This window comes from Prunus dulcis, chromosome 1 (assembly GCF_902201215.1).
Source record: "Prunus dulcis chromosome 1, ALMONDv2, whole genome shotgun sequence".
In the NCBI taxonomy this organism is placed as follows: domain Eukaryota; kingdom Viridiplantae; phylum Streptophyta; class Magnoliopsida; order Rosales; family Rosaceae; genus Prunus; species Prunus dulcis.
In genome coordinates, this window is record NC_047650.1 from 13,920,364 (window position 1) to 13,940,297 (window position 19,934).

At 41.6% G+C, this 19,934-nt stretch overlaps 1 protein-coding gene across 1 annotated transcript; it reads left to right on the plus strand.

Moving 5' to 3' along the window:
- The first annotated feature begins 13,615 nt into the window (after positions 1-13,615).
- LOC117616743 (receptor-like kinase TMK4) lies at positions 13,616-16,997 on the plus strand. Its single transcript, XM_034346145.1, has 2 exons — positions 13,616-16,046; positions 16,433-16,997. Exons 1-2 carry the CDS (start codon positions 13,781-13,783, stop codon positions 16,897-16,899), a joined length of 2,733 nt encoding a protein of 910 aa, XP_034202036.1. The 5' UTR covers positions 13,616-13,780; the 3' UTR covers positions 16,900-16,997.
- The last annotated feature ends 2,937 nt before the right edge of the window (positions 16,998-19,934 follow it).

The window sequence follows — 19,934 nt, forward strand, 5'->3', positions numbered from 1 at the left end:
CTATCGGTTGCTCCTCCAGTGCATGAGATGGGTCTAGAATGTACTTCCGGAGCATCGAGACATGGAATACATCATGCAGCCGAGATAAATCTGGAGGTAAAGCAAGTCTGTATGCCACTGGGCCTACTCGCTTCACAACCTTGTACGGGCCAATATAACGAGGACTTAGCTTTCCTCGCCTTCCGAATCTTATCACGCCCTTCCAAGGCGAAAGCTTCAGAAATACCCAGTCTCCAACTTCAAACTGGAGGTCTTTTCTCCGGTTATCTGCATAACTCTTCTGTCTATCCTGGGCTGTTTTCAGACTTTCTCGGATTATCTTCACCTATTCTTTCGTCCGCTCAACATCATCTGCCACCTCCAGTCGGTTCTCACCGACTTCATCCCAATAGAATGGAGTTCTGCACTGTTTTCCATACAAAGCATCAAAGGGAGTCATTTTAATACTTGCCTGGTAGCTGTTATTGTATGCAAACTTCATTAGTGGCAACTTCTCATCCCAGTCGTTTCTGAACTGTAATACACAAGCTCTCAACATGTCCTCCAGAGTCTGAATTGTCCTCTCAGACTGACCATCTGTCTGAGGATGAAAAGCTGTACTGAACTGCAACTGGGTCCCAAAAGCTTCATGCAACTTGGTCCAGAATCTTGAGGTAAACTGTGGATCTCGATCGGAAGTGATCGAAACTGGTACTCCATGAAGTCTTACTATCTCATCAATAAAGAGCTGGGCCAACTTATTTAACGTATAATTTGCTCTTACTGGCAAGAAGTGAGCAGACTTCGTGAGTCGATCCACGATCACCCACACTCCATCATGCTTATTTCGTATTCGGGGAAGCTTGAACACGAAATCCATCGTCAGATGCTCCCACTTCCACTCAGGAATTGGAAGGGGCTGTAACAGGCCAGATGGTTTCTGTCGTTCCGCTTTCACCTGCTGACAGATTAGACACTTTCTAACATACTCTGCTACCTCCTTCTTCATAAAAGGCCACCAGTAATGTTCCCTCAACGTGTGGTACATCTTAGTACTCCCGGGATGCATGGCAAAAGCTGAGCTGTGGGCTTCTTCAAGAATTTCCCTCTTCAAAGTTTCATCATGAGGAACATATAATCGGTTACCCACCATTAGAGCTCCATCGTTCCTCACTGAACAGTCTGTTCTAATGCCACTCTCCACTTCTGCTCGAAGAGTACAAATCAAAGGGTCCTCTGCTTGAGCTGCTATTATGCGTTCCACCAATACAGGTCGCACCTGGAGACTAGCTAACAATGCTCCATGTTCATCTATACCTAGCTCAACTCTGAGCTTTCTCAATTCAACCATCAAAGGTACATACCTTTCTCGGAGATAAGCTACTGAACCAGATGATTTCCTGCTAAGTGCATCTGCTACTACATTAGCTCTCCCCGGATGGTGCTCTATGGTACAATCATAGTGTTTGATCAGCTCTAGCCATCTCCTTTGTCTTAGATTCAACTCCTTCTGAGTGAACAAATACTTTAAGCTCTTGTGATCAGTGAAAATCTGACAGGTGGCTCCGTACAGATAGTGCCTCCAAATCTTCAAGGCGAAAACTACTGCTGCCAACTCCAAATCATGTACAGGGTAATTCAACTCATGCTTCTTCAGCTGTCTAGAAGCATAAGCGATCACCCGACCATGCTACATGAGTACACATCCAAGGCCCTGTTGGGAGGTATCGCTGTAAATCACGAAGTTACCACTATCATCTAGAAGTGCCAATACTGGAGCAGTGGTTAATCTGGTTTTGAGCTCATTAAAGCTCTTCTCACACTCATCTGACCATTCAAACTTAACTCCTTTCCTTGTCAGACGGGTGAGAGGCGCCGCTATCGTAGAAAAACCTTCCACAAAGCGACGATAATACCCAGCTAATCCCAGAAAACTCCGTACCTCTGTAACACTGGTTGGCTGTGGCCAATTCACTACTGCCTCCACCTTCTGAGGATCAACATAAACACCGTCTGCGGAAATCACATGCCCCAAGAAATTTACTCTGTCTAGCCAGAACTGGCACTTACTGAACTTAGCAAACAATTTCTTCCTTCTCAGCGTCTTCAGTACCAGTTCTAAATGCTTCATATGTGCCTTCCGACACTTGGAGTACACCAAAATATCATCTATGAATACGATGACAAAGCGATCCAAATAACGTCGGAACACTCTGTTCATCAAATCCATAAATGCAGCTGGGGCATTTGTCAATCCGAATGGCATCACCAAGAACTCATAATGCCCATACCTGGTTCGGAAAGCTGTCTTAGGTACATCTTCTTCTTTAATCCGCAACTGATGGTACCCTGATCTCAAATCAATCTTGGAAATACACTTTAGCACCCCTCAACTGATCAAATAAATCATCAATACGGGGTAGCGGATACTTATTCCGCACTGTGACTTTATTCAGCTGCCTGTAGTCAACACACAGCCTCATGGTACCATCCTTCTTTTTCACAAATAATACTGGAGCACCCCAAGGAGAAAAACTGGGTCGAATAAAGCCCTTATCTACCAATTCCTGCAGCTGCACCTTCAATTCCTTCAATTCTGCTGGGGCCATCCTGTAAGGTGCCTGGGATATAGGGCTCGTTCCTGGGAGGAGCTCAATAGTAAACTCAATCTCCCGATGAGGAGGTAACCCAGAAAGGTCATCCGAAAATACATCTGGAAAATCTCGTACTACTGGAATATCTTCCAACTTTAACTCCTGCTTCCTGGTATCCACCACATGTGCTAGATAACCTGAACATCCTTTTCTGAGCAACTTCTTTGCCGTCATCGCTGAGATGAGGCAAGATGGGAGCACTCTACGCTCACCATAAAATGTTAGTTCAGGGCGTCCAGGGCTACGGAGTACTACTTCTTTCCTGAAGCAATCCATTGAGGCATGATGCTTAGCTAGCCAATCCATGCCCAATATGACATCCAAGCCCACCATCTCTAGTGGAATCAGATCTGCTTCCAAACATGCGTCCCCCACTAACACTGGACTATCGCGATACACTGTACCAACATAAAAGATCTCTCCTGTAGGTACAGAGATCGCTAACTCATCCCGTAAGGCTGATAGTTTGACATCAGCGTTGTGGGCAAAACTAGGAGTAACGAATGAATGCGGAGCCCCAGGGTCAATCAAAATTCTGGCAGGGGTCCCAAAAACTGACAAAGTACCTGTAACTACATCTGGGGATGCTTGCGCCTGCTGCTGAGACATATGATATACTCTGCCGGTAGCTCGGGCACGCCGGCCCTGTCCCTGCTGCTGACTGCCACCTCTACTGGCAACACTAGTCTGGGCTCCACCGCTGGACGAGGCTCCACCAAACTGGGTTCTGCTCTGTGTACCTGTCTCTCGAGGTGGGGCAACAGTCGCTTCACCACCTTGTAACAATAGTGGGCATTCTCTCAAGAAATGCCCCTGTTGACCGCAATGGAAACACCCGGTAGTACCCTGTCTGCAGGTCCCGGAGTGAAATCTACCGCACACTGTACACTGGGGGCTTCTCATCCTGCCAGCTGTAGATGGTGGCTGCCTACCAGCACCCCTGGCTGAACTGCTCGTAGGTCGGCCTCCAGAACTACCACTCTGGTTTGAGCCTCCACTGGAACTGATTCCTGGTCGAAAGCTTCCAAAGCTGCGACCACTAGACGATCCAGAGCTGTAACTGCCTCTCTTGGATGACCCCTGACTAGGACCACCCGTCTCGTACTATCTCCTCCGAGGTTCACCTCGGGCTCTAACCATCATCTGACTGCTCTCAATCAGTGAGGCTGACATCACCAGATCTCCGAAATTAGTCAGTCGCTGACTAATCACAATGTCTCTGATAGAGGCCTTCAGTCCCCTAGTAAACAGCAGGCACTTTTTGCTTTCATCCTCTACTAACGGTAAGCAGTACTTCGATAACTCATTGAACTTCTTCTCATACTCCAGTACCGTCATAGATCCCTGCTCTAGCTGCAAAAATTCCTCCATCTTCATGTTCTGGTAAGCCTGAGGATAATACTGACTATCAAAAACCGCTCTGAAAACTGGCCATGTGATGGCTGCTGGATCTCTATACCTTCTTCTAACCGACTCCCACCAAAATCTCGCATTCCGAGTCAGGAAGAATGTGGCCAAAGTCACTCTACGATCTTGGGGAACTGCCATTACCTCCATAATTCTTTCCATCCTTTCAATCCATTCCTCAGCCACAGCTGGATCACCATCTCCGTCAAATTCTGTGGCCCCAATCCTTTTTGCTTGATCCGCATATCCCAAGGACGGGTCTCGAGACTGCCCGGCCTGGGATAGGCCCTGTGTCAAAAGCTCTAGAGTCTGCTGGAGGTTTGGGTCTCCCATCACGGTGGGCATAGGAGGAGCGGGCCCTGAGGGGCCTCCCACAAACGACTGCTCAACCGGTTCCTGGACCGGTTCTGGGGTAGGAAAATTCTCTGGTTCTGGAGGGGGGTCCTGTCCCCTTACTCGGGACGACTGTCTCGTCCCCCTACGGAAACCACCACGCTTCGGGCCCATTTTCAACTGAAATAAGAACAAGGGTTTAGTAACAAGTAGTAGGGTCTACAGGAAGTAAAACCTATGCTCTGATACCAAGTTGACAGGACCCGACCCAATTTTCGCTTTGAAAACCGAGCCGACTCCTGTGCGTGTCCGACACCTGGCGAATGTCGGGCACAAATGACCTTTTTACCCTTTCCTTAATTAATTTTCTTCCGACTTCTGCCGAAAATTCGGCAGAGTCTCCCCTGTATTTTGACCATACCCAAAGTCTTCCACCTGTCAAACAGTCTCAAAAATCCTACCAACGGCCAGACTAATTCAACAAACAGATCACACCCTCAGTTTCTTATGTTCAACAGGATATCAGAGCATGTTTATACAAATTTACAGGATGAAGACAAAGTTACAACGAAATCCTACACTTTGGTGGTGGGTCGGGAGCCAAGCTGATGGCCCGAGTGGTTTCCTTCGTTCTTCTACGGCTTGGGGGCGAAAAACAAGTTAAAACTGTGAGTGGACAAAAATAATGCTCGGAAAAATCGTTTGAGAACATAATAACCCCCGTTTGAAAAACATAGGGATATAAAACTAAAATCTGATCATAATCAACTCGAGATTCCAATAAAACATAGATAAACATAATTATATAAATATTCACGTACTAAACAAAAATATATCGGTATAGCACATGTCTGAGTATCGAATATACTGGAAAAAATGAATGAAACAATAACTGCATTAAAAGTTTAAAAATCCTTTAAAACTGCCACCTAATTGTACCCCTGATAACCGTCAACTCCCTGGCAGGTGTCGGGCGTCACACAGACTACCCGAGCCGCAAACTGACGAAATCAGGGGACTATGATCGGCCTGATCCGCCGGCAGGTCCTCGGTGACACCAAGTCACTCAAGTCGCTCAGGCACGATGCAGGGGACCGTAGTCAGCCTGATCCGCTATCCTGGCAGGTCTCGGGGACACAGAGTCAGCCGAGCCGTAATCCTGGCAGGTCTCTGGACACCAAGTCTGCCGAGCCGCAAATCCTGGCACTCATGGTCCGAGCGTCCCCGTAACTCGTGAGGCAAGTCAAGTGCACTGACTAACTGAAATCGGACCGGATGTCCGTCGACATCGGTCCAACTCTGGGTAATCACCAACTGTAGGGTAGGTACATGGTGGTCTAAAATAACTATTTCTGATAAAATCTGATATCCTCTGACCTATGATAAATCTGAGCTAAACCACAGTTTTGGGCTCAAAAACCACAAATCTGCTGATTGGCTAATTTTTATAAAAATCAATGTATTTGCATAATAAAATTCATGCTAAATCACTTATTCAGGATCAATTATAAAATATAATTATAAAATCTTTTTAAGAAAGGAAAGTCCACTCACTGCTGGTCCGAGCTAGCTGGACCTCTCGAAGGTCCCTCCTGTGGATTAGCTGGACTCCTGGTGCCTGCTTATCCAAGAATATTAATTTAATAAACTGCTGGGTAAATAGAATTTAAATTTAATACCCTGCCCCCGGCTCCTAGAAATACGTGCATTTCGTTCCAGATTACTCCTATGCCCACATTAGCCCTTGTTAGACACTTGGACCAGTTTTGGAAGGTCCGACGCTCAGCTAAGCGATAAACTGTCAGATCGGCCGACCCGGGACCCGTGGGGTCCACGGTGTCCGATGGCCAATCTGATCATCCCTGAAGGTTTCTCATACAGCGGGAACCATGTTCTGCGAATTTGGTCCGAATCGGACGGTCGGATTGGCCAAAATTGCGTTATCGCTTAAAACTCAAACCCTAGCCCCAGGGTTCGCGATTTCGGAGTATCCGGGACTCCGATTCGAAATCCGTCGAATCCTACGTGATCCTGAAATCACGTGGACCGACATATCCAAAATTCAGCGGGATCCAACGATTAAACGACACTGCACCCACGGATCGCGCGATATGGAAAATCCGTTCGGGGCTCAAACGGACTCCGAATCGAGATCCGCGAAATCCCACGCGCTCGTGACGACACGAGGACCTCAAAACTGGCCAGAGCCGTGCCACCCCCCTGGCCCACGCGCTGCCACACGCGCGGGCAGATCGGGTGTCCAAAGCGATTCGGGTGCGCCGAAAAATCTTGGAACCAAGACTCCAAATTCCTATCCTAGGTAAAACACCCCATTTGGAGTCACTTTTGTTCTTGGACAACCCCCAAAAAGTGGCCGAAAATGGCCGATCACGGCGGCCGAAGTTCGGCCGATTTTCAATTCGAAAATTAACCAACCTAGAAGTGAAATCGATCTAAACCCAGCCAACCATCAGTTATAGCACTCAAAATAGGTGGAAAACCATACCTCACTCGAAAGATTTGGTTGAGAAACGAGGGAGAACGAGTGGCTTGAAGTTCGGGTGCAAAACCGGTGGAAATCGCCAGTTTCCGGCGAGCTCCGGTCGAGCTGTGGGCGGCGACTGGTCGGGGAAGGTCGACGATGTCGAGGCGCGTCGAACGGGACCGGTGGCTAGGGCCGCCGTGCCCTGTGGTGGCAGCGGCTGAAGCTGGACAGAGGAGGGGCGAGCTGCGTCGCGCGGAGAGAGAGAGAGGAGAGAGAGAGAGCTGACGCGGGGAGAGAGAAGAGAGAGGGAGAAATAAAAATCTGACTTTTCCAAATTACCGTTTTGCCCTTCGCGATGTTTTGATCGTATTTTCTTCGTTAGAACTCCGATTCGGGTCTACTCCATGTCTACGAACTCGTTTCGCCGTGCTCTACCCAACGGCGCAAGCGGAATTCCCGAATTCATTCTCGATCAAAAAGTCAAATTTTCCCCTATTAAAATATGCGAGGGCAAAATCGTCTTTTGGCTATAATAAAGAAATCTTAATTTTTAGATATTTTGGTTTGGGTTCTTACAGTTTCAGTCAAAATTACATTTGAGGAACTCCAAAATAAAGTGTATGACATTGCCAATGTAGACCGAAATGAGTATGAGGTAACTATGAAAGTGATATATGATGCAATGAAAAGTGCATGGCCCACAAAGATAGTCGATGATGATGATCTAAGAGCTTTTATTTTTGAAAGCCTTTCGAGGTCTTAGAAGATTCCATTGTGCATTACAGTGAAACGTAAAGTATTTTCTTATGTAAGTGGTAGCAATCAACAAACTCCACTAGTTGAGTTCGAACCAATGCCAATGAACCTCAACTTGGGTACTCAAGGTGATTTAGAAGATTATGAGCAAGATAAGGATTTGGAAGATGACTTGGGAACAAAAGAATTGGAGGACTCAGAATATGAAGTGGAAAATAATACAACACATTGGGATGAGTTGCATTATGAGAACATGAAATTTGAGGATATGCCACATGTAGAGGTTGATAATATTTTTCAAGATAATGTTGCCTTTGAAGAAAACATGAGATGTGACAAAGTGCCAGCTATCAACGTGCAATGTGATGAGCCTAACTCTAACAATCCAACTGCTCCAAACAAGGATAAAAACATTCTACATGGATCAGACATGACAGAGCTACGTAATTCAAGTGGAGATATAATTATATGTTAGGTGTCTGAGACTAAGGAGGATTTAAAAACAAAGTTGGGTATCGATGCTATGAAGAAAAATTTTGAGGCATGAAAGCATTCGGAAGGCTATCTCCACTACATTTCCTGATGCTCATCATGGGGCATGCATATTCCATATAAGTCAAAATCTTAAGAACCACTTTATGACAGGACCGGACCCAATTTTCGTCATTGGAATACGAATGTCGGGCACAAAAGACCTTTTTACCCTTCTCTTTTCAAATTCTTTTTACACTTACCCTTAGACTTCTGCCGAAAATTCGGCAGAGTCTCCCTTGTATTTTGACCAAACCAAAAGTTTTCCACCTGTTAAACAATCAAATAAATCCACACCAACTGCCAGAATATCTTAAATAACAGATCTCAACTCCAGTTTTTTCAGTTTCAAATAGATATTAGAGCATTTTCTAAAGTTTTCAGGGTTCCAAGGATTTTCCACAAAACTCTACCTTATTTGGTGGCGCGGAAGCTATGAACGGCCCGGTGGTGGATCCTGCGCACTTCTACGGCCTGGGGGCGAAAAATAGGTTAAAAACGTGAGTGGACAAAAATAAGGTTCTTAAAAACAAGCTAGAACATAATAACCCCCGTTTGAAATACATAGGGATATAAATCGCTAATTTGTCTCTATGTCAAAACAAGGTATTCAAATAAGCATGTAAAGCATGTTAACGAATATACTCGTATACTGAACAAATATATAAGGATATAAATGCCCGAATATCAAAGAAACTGGTATAAAATAACTGAAAGTCATAGTTGAATAAAAGAAAACTTAAAATCATTTGAAAATACCACCTATTTGTACCCCTGTCATATCCGTCAATTCCCCTGGCAGGTCTCGGGCGCTACGCAGTCTACCCGAGCCGCAAACTGGCGAAATTAGGGATTATATGATCGCCTGATCCGCCGGGCGGTCCTCGATGACACCAAGTCAGCTCGCCAGTCGCTCTCCGGGATGCAGGGGACCGTAGTCAGCCTCGATCCGGCAATCCTGGCAGGTCTCGGGGACACAGAAGTCACCCGAAGCTAATCCTGGCAGGTCTCGGGACACCAAGTCTGCCGAGCCGCAAATCCTGGCACTCACGGTCCGAGCGTCCTCGTAACTTGTGAGGCAAAGTCAAGTGCACTGACGTAAACTGAAATCGGACTGGATGTCCGTAGACATCGGTCCAACTCTGGGTAATCACCAAATAAAGAGTGGGTACATGGTGGTTCTAAAATAAACTATTTTTAGAAAAATCTAATAGCTCACTGCCTTTTTGTGAAACTGACATTTAACTCCTGTCTCTTCTGATAGAGTTCTCAAACTCTGCTTTTTATATTACTTGAGCTTCAGTAACTAAACAACACGTAAATCAAAGCATTGTACTGCTCACATCACGTTTGAAATAAATAGTTCATAAAACTTCTTCAAAATCAAATAATCAAATTAACCCATATAAACTGACTTATAAAAGCTTATTTGTATAAAATCATTATAAAATCATTTAAGTAATCTCATTTATATAAATCATTTATATAACTCCTGCAGATAAAATCGTTTATGAAAGAAAGTCCACTCACTGATGGTCCGAGCTAATTGGACCCTTCGAAGGTTCCTCCTGTGGGTCGACTGGATCTCTGGGGCCTGATTATCTATGAATAATAAATTAATAAACTACTGAATAAAAAGAATTTAAATTAAACACACTGCCCCCGGCTCCTAGAAATACGTGCACTCGTTTCAAGTTACTCCTATGCCCACATTAGCCTTTCAGACTCTTAGATCAGTTTTGGAAGACTCAACGCTTGACTAAGCGATAAACCACCAGACCGGACAATCCGGGACCCCGTGGGTCCGTGGTCTCCAATGGCAAATCTGGGCTTCTCTGAAGGTTCCTGATAGAGAAGGAACCATGTTCCGCGAGTTTGGTCCGAAACGGACTGTCGGATTAGCCGAAATCGCGTTATCGCTTAAAATCCAAACCCCAGCCCCAGGGTTCGCGATTTTGGAGTATCTGGGACTCCGATTCCCAATCCGTCGAATCCTACACGATTCTGAAATCATGTAGACCGACATATCCAAAATTCAGTGTGATCCAACGATTTGACGACACTGCACCCAAGGATCACGCGATATGGAAAATTCGTTCGGGGCTCAAACGGACTCCGAATCGAGATCCGCAAAATCCTAAGCGCTAGTGACGACACGAGGGTCACAAAACTATACAGAATTACTTCACCACCCTCGCCCACGTGCCCCAGCACGCACGGGCAGATTTAGGTGTCTTAAGCGATTTCGGGTGGTCGAAAAATCTCGGAACCAGGACTCCAAACTCCTATCCTAGGTAAAACACCCCATTTGGAGTCACTTTTGTTCTTGGACATACCCCAAAAAGTGACCAGAAATAGTAGATCACGGCGGCCGAAGTTTTGGCCAGATTTCAAGTCGAAAATTGATCGCTTTAGAGCTAAAATCGATCGAAACCCATACATCCATCAGCTAGAACATGAAAAATAGCTGAAAAACCATACCTTACTCGATCGATTTGGTGGAGAATTGAAGGAGGAAATCGAGCTGGAAGTTTGAACACGAAATCAGGCGAGCTCCGGCCACGGAAACTCCGGCGAAGGGTCAGAAATGACGGCGGTCGAGTGGTGGTTCATTTGGTACCAACGGCGGAGATCGGCTCCAAGCGTGGTGGCCGTGGCGACGATGAGAAGGGAGGAAGATCGGCTGGCGCGGGCTGATCGGGAGGAGAGAGAGAGAGAGAGAGAGAGAGAGAGAGAGAGAAGAGAGAGAAATGAGGAGAGAGAAGGGAGGAAGGGATAAAAATCTATCTTTTTAACCAAATTACCATTTTGCCCTTCGCGGTATTTTGATCGTATTTTCTTCGTTACAAGTCCGATTCGGGTCTACTTCGTGTCTACGGACTCGTTTCGCCGTGCTCTACGCAATGGCGTAAGCGGAATTGCCAAATTCTTTTTCGATCAAAAAGTCAACTTTTTCCCTATTAAATAATGAGAGGGCAAAATTGTCTTTTTGCTAGAAGATATTAATCCTACTTTTTAGATATTTTATTTCTTTTTAGTTATTTTGTTTTGGGTTATTACACTTTAAGCATGAAAGAGCCCATTTGCTTTATTTTAGAGCTGCTAAGGCATATCATATTCCCGAATTTGATCGTCATATGGTGCAAATATTTAATGTTGACCCTCATGTGGGACTTCATGCAGCTGGATGTGAAAAGCGAGCTCGTGCGTACTTTAATGGGAAGCGGTACAACCTAATGACAACAAATATTGCTGAATATCTCAATTCAATCACCAAAGATGCTCGTAAGTTGCCTATCACCAATTTTATGGAGTATTTACGAATGAATATACTTCAAAATTGGTTTCATAAGCGTCGCAGCTAAAATGGATTCAGATTTGACGGAATAGGCTAACAAGTTGGTGCAAGAAAATAATCAAAAAGGATTATCATTGCAAGTATTTTGAATTCATTATCTTTTTTTATTCGTTGTTGCAAATATTTAATTTTAAAGAAATAAAACATACTAGGAGCTTGTCCTTGATATCCTTGGCTGCAAAAAAGGCTACCAAATGAGAAAGAAAAGTTAGTAATATTAATAGGCATATCATTCAATTTTAAAAAATTATTGAATTCGTTTGTTCTTTTGTTTAAGGAACAGATTTGTTGAAAAGATTTCCAATAAAATGTTTGGGGAGTATTTATAATGTATTTAATTTTTCTTGAATATACAGGTTTCTCCTATTGAGGCATACTCATTTCATGTATACGATGGAAGTTGTGTTGAAGTTGTAAATTTAGAGGAGAACTATTGCACATGCCGAGAATTTGATCTTGACCAACTACCATGTGCACATGCTTGTGCTGCATGTAGGCATTGACAAATTTCGTGCTACCCATTGTGTTCAAAATATTATACTACAAACTCATTGGTAATTGCGTATGTAGAACCTATATGGCCAGTTGGGGATCAAACATATTGGGCGGTGCTTGATGATGTACGGGACAGAATTGTGCTACCACCAATATTACACGAAGAAGGCACATCAGGCGTAAGTAAAAGAGAATCCCATCACAAGGAGAAGAACCATAAACTCATAAGTGTTCAAGATGTGGTTCAACTGGCCATTATCGACAAACTTGCAAGAATTCGATTGCAATACATCCGATTGCATTAAGTATATTTTTTCAATGTAGATCATTTTATTGAATTTTTTGTTCTACAGACTACCTCTAAATTTGTGACAATTTTTGAAGAATTAAAGTTATGTGAAATATATATATTTTTTAAGTGAGACGAGGAAATTATACTTGTGCATTGATTCAATAATTTTCTGAATTTTTGGTTCTAAATACTTTTTTTTTTTTGGCCAAATAAATACATACATTTTATTTTGGAGACAAATGGGAGAGAAGAAGAAGAAAAGAGATATGCAAATGAGAGAAGAAGAAAAGGGAAAGAGAGATGGAAAGAAGAAGAAAGAAAAAAAAAAAAAAAAAAAGGAAAAGAGAGGGAGTGACGCTGGAGACAAACGGAAGAAGAAAGAAAAAAGAAATAGAGAGGTGATTGGAAAAGTGTTTGAAGAAAATATTCCAAAGTTTTATTTAATAAGGGTTTTTTTTTAATAGGTTTATGTGGGTTTTAAATTTGAGGGTATTTGTGTCTATTTAAATGAGTTTTTTGCTATATTTGAAATTTTTTACAAAAATTGACATTTTTGAAATTAGGAATCAAGTTTTCGCTATTTTTGTTAAATTCTCAAGTACTGAGGGCTACTTTAAGTTAGACTCCATTTTTGGACATCAATAATTTGAAATAACGTTTAATTTAGAGTGCTGCTAAATGAACCCTAAAATTAACTGAGTACGCCCTATAATCTAAGTTAACACTAATATTTTAATCAAAATGTAAAATTAACTAAGTACACCCTATTTAACTACCAAAAATAACCCTAGTACAACACTCTAATACCAATCCTAAACTAGGTTTCTTTTTTTACATGAATTTGTGCCCTCTTTTCAGATTTTGGGTTTCATTAAAATCTTTAATTTCGTAATACCAATCCTAAACTAGTACTCGCTGTGTTATTCTTGAGCACCAAGCAATACGAAGATTTTTCTACGTCTGATAAGGGTTGAATATAGTGAGTAAGGTGTACTTATTAAAATTTTATTTGTTTCACAATTCATTATATCTTTTTTGTTCATTTTATATTATGATAAATTAGTAATTCAATAAGTAGTTTGGTAGTAAGGTGTACTCAGTTAATTTTAGGGTTCGTTTAGCTGCAATCTTAATTTATCACTACATTCATCTAGGAAATTAGACAAACTCAATTCTACAGACTGAAACTCGCATTAGAAAATGTTTTCCTGTTGAAGAAGCTAGCTTAAAGTAGTTTTTTAAGCTTGTGACAAAAAAAATATATATATTTTTTTTTCAAGTTTTGGCAAGAGGCTGACTATGCCTAAACCGGCGCCAATGGCGTTTGTTCAGGGCAGCTTCCAGCCGCCAGAATGGAGGCATTGGAAAGTAAAGTCAAGGAATTAGCAACGAAAATGGATAATGGTCCAAGCATTTGGTGTTAAATCTACAAGTTATCACCTAATTAACCAAAGGAACCAGACGCATCTCTCACTCACTCTAACCCAAAAATGGTTCTGCTGCTGCAAACCAGGCTGGCTTTCTTTCTAGCACTCTGTGTACTCTTCCTCAGCAGCAGCACAGCGGCAGACGACTCAGATGTGATGTCGAAGCTTGCAGAAGGCCTAAAGAACACACCCGAAGACTGGTCAACAGGAAAAACCTACTGCGACTGGGAGGGCATCAAATGTGACGGAAACAGAGTCACCTCCATCAACTTAACCTCCAAGTCTCTCTCTGGCTCTCTCCCTTCAAATCTCAACTCTCTCACTCAGCTCACCACCCTCTCACTCCAAAGCAACTCTCTTTCTGGCCCCTTTCCTTCTTTAGCCAACCTCTCTTTGCTCCAAGAAATCTTTCTTGACACCAACAATTTCACTTCCATTCCTTCTGGGTGTTTTCAAGGCCTCTCAAGCTTGCAGGTTTTGAGCATGAGCCAAAACATCAATCTTGTTCCATGGGTTTTGCCCAATGAGCTCACTCAAGCTTCAAGCTTGGTCACTTTAGCTGCAGGTAATGCAAACTTATATGGGTATTTGCCTGATATCTTTGATTCCTTTCCAAACTTGCAAAATCTGAGGCTTTCTTACAATAATTTTTCTGGGTTTTTGCCCAAAAGCTTTTCTGGATCTGGGATTCAAAACCTCTGGCTTAACAATCAGCAATTTGGGTTATCTGGTACGATTGAAGTTTTATCAAACATGACCCAGTTAAACCAGGTTTGGCTCCATAAGAACCAATTCACTGGTCCGATCCCAGACATCTCAAGGTGTAAAACTTTGTTTGATCTTCAGCTTCGTGATAACCTGTTAACTGGCATTGTGCCAGCCACATTGTTGTCCTCAACTGCCATACTAAACGTTTCTTTGGACAATAACAAGCTGCAGGGTCCTCTGCCTGTGTTTTGGTCCAATGGGAAAAAAGCCACATTTGATGGTAATAATAGCTTCTGCCAAACCAAACCAGGACCTTGTGATCCGCAGGTCAACACTCTGCTTGAGGTTGCAGGGGCTTTAGGGTACCCAATTTCGCTTGCTGAGTCTTGGGAGGGAAACAATGCTTGCGATAGATGGAGCTTCATTGTTTGTGATACGCAAGGAAAGGTTATCACTGTGAATTTTGAGAACAAGCATTTCACTGGGATCATTTCGCCTGCGTTTGCCAATTTGACATCTTTGAAAAATTTGGTGTTGAAGAATAACAATTTGACCGGGTCGATACCGGCCAGCTTGTTAACCTTGCAGCAGCTTCAGCTTCTTGATGTTTCAAATAACAATCTTTTTGGGGAAATTCCAAAATTCCCATATACGGTGAAGTTAATTACAACAGGCAATCTCTTGATTGGGACTACTCCGAGCTCTGGAGGGGGAGGAGGAGGAACTCCATCCGGGTCTGGTTTGAATGGAACTACACCCAATGGGAGTCCGAGTCCAGCTCCTGCTTCGGGTGATTCATCAGTGTCTCCTGGTATGATTGCTGGTATAGTTATTGCTGTTGTAATATTCATTGTGGTGATATTGTTTGTGTCCATCAAATGTTATGCTAGTAAAAAGCTTGGGAAACTTGGAAGGGTCGATAACCCAATGAATGGTATCAAAATTGCTAAGAGTGATGTGATGAGTAGTGCAAATGGGTATAATGGAGTTCAAAGCGATTTGCATAGCCAGAGCAGTGGTGATCTTCATGTTTTTGAGGGTGGAAATGTTGCAATTTCGATCCACGTTCTTAGAGACGTGACAAACAATTTTAGTGAGGATAACATTTTGGGTAGAGGAGGGTTTGGAGTTGTTTATAAAGGTGAATTGCATGATGGGACTAGAATTGCTGTTAAGAGGATGAAATTTGTGGCAGAAAGCACTGAAGGAATGAATGAGTTCGAGGCAGAAATTGCATTCCTAGCTAAGGTCAAGCATAGGCATCTAGTTGCTCTTTTAGGATACTGCATCAACGGAAATGAGAGGCTTTTGGTGTACGAGTACATGCCACAAGGGACATTAACACAGCACTTGTTTAATTGGCGTGAGAACGGCGTACCTCCTCTTACTTGGAGGCAGAGAATCACAATAGCATTGGATGTGGCAAGAGGAGTTGAATATCTGCATGAATTAGCTCAACAAAGTTTCATTCACAGAGACTTAAAACCCTCTAACATTCTTCTAGGGGATGACATGAGGGCCAAGGTGGCCGACTTTGGCTTGGTAAAATGTGCCCCTGATGCGAATTCTGTTCAGACTCGGATAGCAGGGACGTTTGGCTATCTTGCACCAGAATATGCAGGTGAAGAATAAAAACACTCTTAATTTTTTATCTTTTCATCTCTTAGTTGAAAGAATCAAGAAGCACTGCCTAAACCTCAAGGATATCAGATTTTCAAAGCTAATCTTATGCCTGTTGCATAAGTGCAAGCTAATCTCATGCTTATTTTCACAAGTTTTTAGAACTCCACAAAAGGAAGGAAAAACAGACAGTTGAGTTCACTTGGAATTGATGCTACTATTGTCTAATTGTCATAATTTGGTTTAATTCATCCTTCAAAAAGTATAGCACACATGTGGTAAAATTTAAATCCCCTTCTATTACCTCTCAAGAATTTATGAACTCTATGGCAGTAATGTAGTTATGCTAGAGAACTGATGTCTCTGAATCTATGTCTCTATAATCAGCTACGGGACGAGTGACGACAAGAGTAGATGTTTATGCATTTGGAGTGGTGTTGATGCAACTTTTGAGTGGGAAGAAGGCCTTAGATTATACAATTCCAGATGAAAGGTCTCTCTTGGTTACATGGTTCCGCAGATTCCTTATTAAGAAGGAATACATTCCAAAGGCTATTGACGAAACTCTTAAGAACCATGATGAGGAGACAATGGAGTGTATATGCGAAGTCGCTCAGCTAGCAGGACATTGCACTGCTCATAATCCATTCCAAAGACCAGAGATGAGCTATGTGGTCAACAAGCTGGCTCCTCTGGTTAGGAATTGGAAGCCTACCAGTCATGAAGAAGAAGAAAAGTATGGCATTGATCGGCACATGAGCCTTCCTCAAGGATTGGAATGGCAAGCCAATGAAGATGCTTCTGATGTTGAAGTCTCTTGGCTTACCCGTCTTCCCAGAAGTTTAAGTTGTTAGGATTTTGGACCAACAATTGTTTTATATTCTATCACTTCCCCTCATATGTGAGCCTCTTTTCCACTTTTGAAAAGCAAGAAAATTTCTGGGGTCCCTAATGGTTTCCCCTACAAGTCTATCTATTGAAATACCAAGTAGGACCCTGGCTCCCTACTGGTGGACATTTTGAAGCAGCAACTAAATTCTCATTTAACAAATTTAATAGTAGCCAACCTTTCTTCTTAAGGATCAGAATAAAATACTCCAATCGAAATGCTAATCCGGTGTAACAAACAAAACCAGGTAAGAGCTAAGATGTAACCTTTTGTGAAAAAAACGGAAGAGAAAACGAGTTATGGCATGCTTGAAATTGCTTTTGGTCATTTTCTAGCAATAAAAAGCGTCTTTAAAAGATTTTGGCAGAAAAACTTAAAGTTGATTGTAGGTTATAAAAACACTTTTTAAGAAGCATCAGAAAGCACATCCAAGTCATTTTAAAGAAAACATTACTTCGGGGGCATTCGGTATCCTATTCAAACAGGAAACTCAAAAACTTTGGTTTTTCTTATAAACAAGGAGTTCTTAAATCTATTTTTAAGATTCAAAAACTTGTTTGGTATGCAACTTGAAAACTGTTTTCAAATCTTAAAAAATTGAGAACTTGTGAGTTGTTAAAAAAAAAAAATTGAAAAAACAGATATTTTTTGTTTTTAATAATTGGGGTGTTTTTTAGTTGTTCTTGAGTCTGAGTTTTTAAAAATAAGGCTACCAAACAGGTTTTCTTTGTTTTGGACTCAAATTTTGTTTTTGAATTTAAAAAGTTGTATTCAAGTTGAATACCAAACAGGTCCTCAATTTTTAATATAAATTTTGTAGTGCTTCCAATAAAAACGCTTTAAAAAAACGCTTATAAGCATAACTGGGGGCATAGTCCTTCGGAAATTACACATTTTATAGAAGGGTGATTTGTTCAATGGTAGGACGGTTATGTCTTTTTATATACTTTGGTAATGACATGGATGTCCTCTTGCCATTCTATCAAATTGAGCTCTTGCTTTTGATATAACCAAAATGAAAAAGAAGATGATCCTACTTTCTTTTGGAGAATAAGATTCTTTGTCTTACTGGTAAGTTCTTCACTTGAATTGTGCTATTGATGTTGACTTTATTATTACTGAATTGGTTTCCTGTGTTTATTGTTGGGAGAGATAACTTTGTTACGCCATGTCTAGATAAATACTATTTTTGAATTACTATGGGTTATGCTAGTGAAATACAGTCATACTCTTTTTTCAGATGTTGATATAAAAGCTTGACTTCTTTTAACTGAGAAAATGAATGAATGTTGTGGGTATTTTCAACATACATGTGACCTAAATAACCATGCTCAATTAAAATTGCTAGGTAATTGGAATGTTATATTGGTTATGCTCTAAATATAACTCTTTATATGCTGCCTAAATAACCAATTTCGTCCAAAAATATCCATCCATGTGAGGGAAATGTTCTTTTTCGATCATGAAATTGGACGGAAATTTGGACATGTCCTTGAATTGCGATTATAAGGGTCAAATCACCATAAATGAAACAATGAAAACCAAAGTAAAAACTGAATTTTTGTCAAAATTATACATATGTCTCCACCTCTCTTTCGAAAATTGCGGAGAAAAAGGAAGAAAATTAAACACAAGGTCATGTTTAATAGTGGGAAAAGACTAAGGTTGTTGTTCTTGACCTCAATGAAGACTAAAGTTAACAACGGTTGCTATCTTGAGAGCGTGACTTTGCAGGCAAAATGTCTTTTGGTGCGTTTCACATGGTGCCAAAGTATAATGGAATCCATTGAGGCTTTGAAGGGCTAATTTAGCTTAGCAATGGCAACTAACGTGTTCATGGGGTTTCTTCTTTGGGAAAAAATATGGGAAATGGTTGACTCAACTTTTCTTTTTCGCAACTCAGAAAGGCAAAGCACTGCCAAATTGCCAACGCCAAAATGGTTGTCGAGGAGCGAAGCTAGTGAGCAGTTGAATCACAAACACCGAATATCATAGCATGTTTAGTGGTGGTGAGGTTTGAACCAGATGTCAGTATTTTCATAACTTAGTAATTTATTACGGAGTATAGACTTTTTCACCAAGAAAACCGTTATAACAAAAGAAAAACTTGTGTTTTTTTTTTTGTTTTTGTTTTTTGTTTTTTGTTTTTTTGTTTTGGTTGTTGTTGCCAAATTTAGAAAGGGGAGGGAAAAAACTCACACACAGGTACTATAAAAACTTGAACTCAAGACCACTTAATGGGAGTACACCAAAGACTTGAGCCAATCCAACTACACCCCATTGGTAGAAAATTATTGTTATTGAACTGCAGAGTTATTATTGAACGGCAAGATTGAACTCCTCAAGACACCCTCAACATAAACCCCTTTATATAAATGTGAGTATGCCAACAATTTTGTACCTATGTATATATCCAAAATAATGTCCCTAATCAAGAGGTAATAATCAAAATTTAGTCTTCCACTCGATTTTAATGAAAAAGAGCTGGCGAGCTCACACATTGGAAATGACTTTGACTTGCGAATCAGTGGTCTCAGGTTCAAACCTCCATGGCAAATTGACAATGTGTGAGAAACCTCCCCTTTCCCAATATCGCTTGTATAAAAAATAAAATAAAAATCTTATCCAATAATTTTTTTTTTTAATTTAAAAGAAAAACATATGCTCTCCTATGCATGTGTTAGCCAAAGTTAAAGCACCTTGTCTGGCCTATGATTGCAACAAATTGCAATTTACTTTATACATGACAGCTCAAAGAGGCCCAAACCAGGATATATGCTTATCCATGACCTGCTTTGGCTTTGACATTCAACCATAAAATCCTTGTCCTTATATCATTCCACATAACACAATCAATCAGATTATTGGTTTCTTGGTCTCTGTCTCCTCTTTCTTACGTCGCTAAATTAACAATCAATTCACATGTTGGAAAAAAATAAAGGCTGGCCGATATCAATTGAAAGGAAATATATGCTTATATTAAGGTCCCTACAACATGTG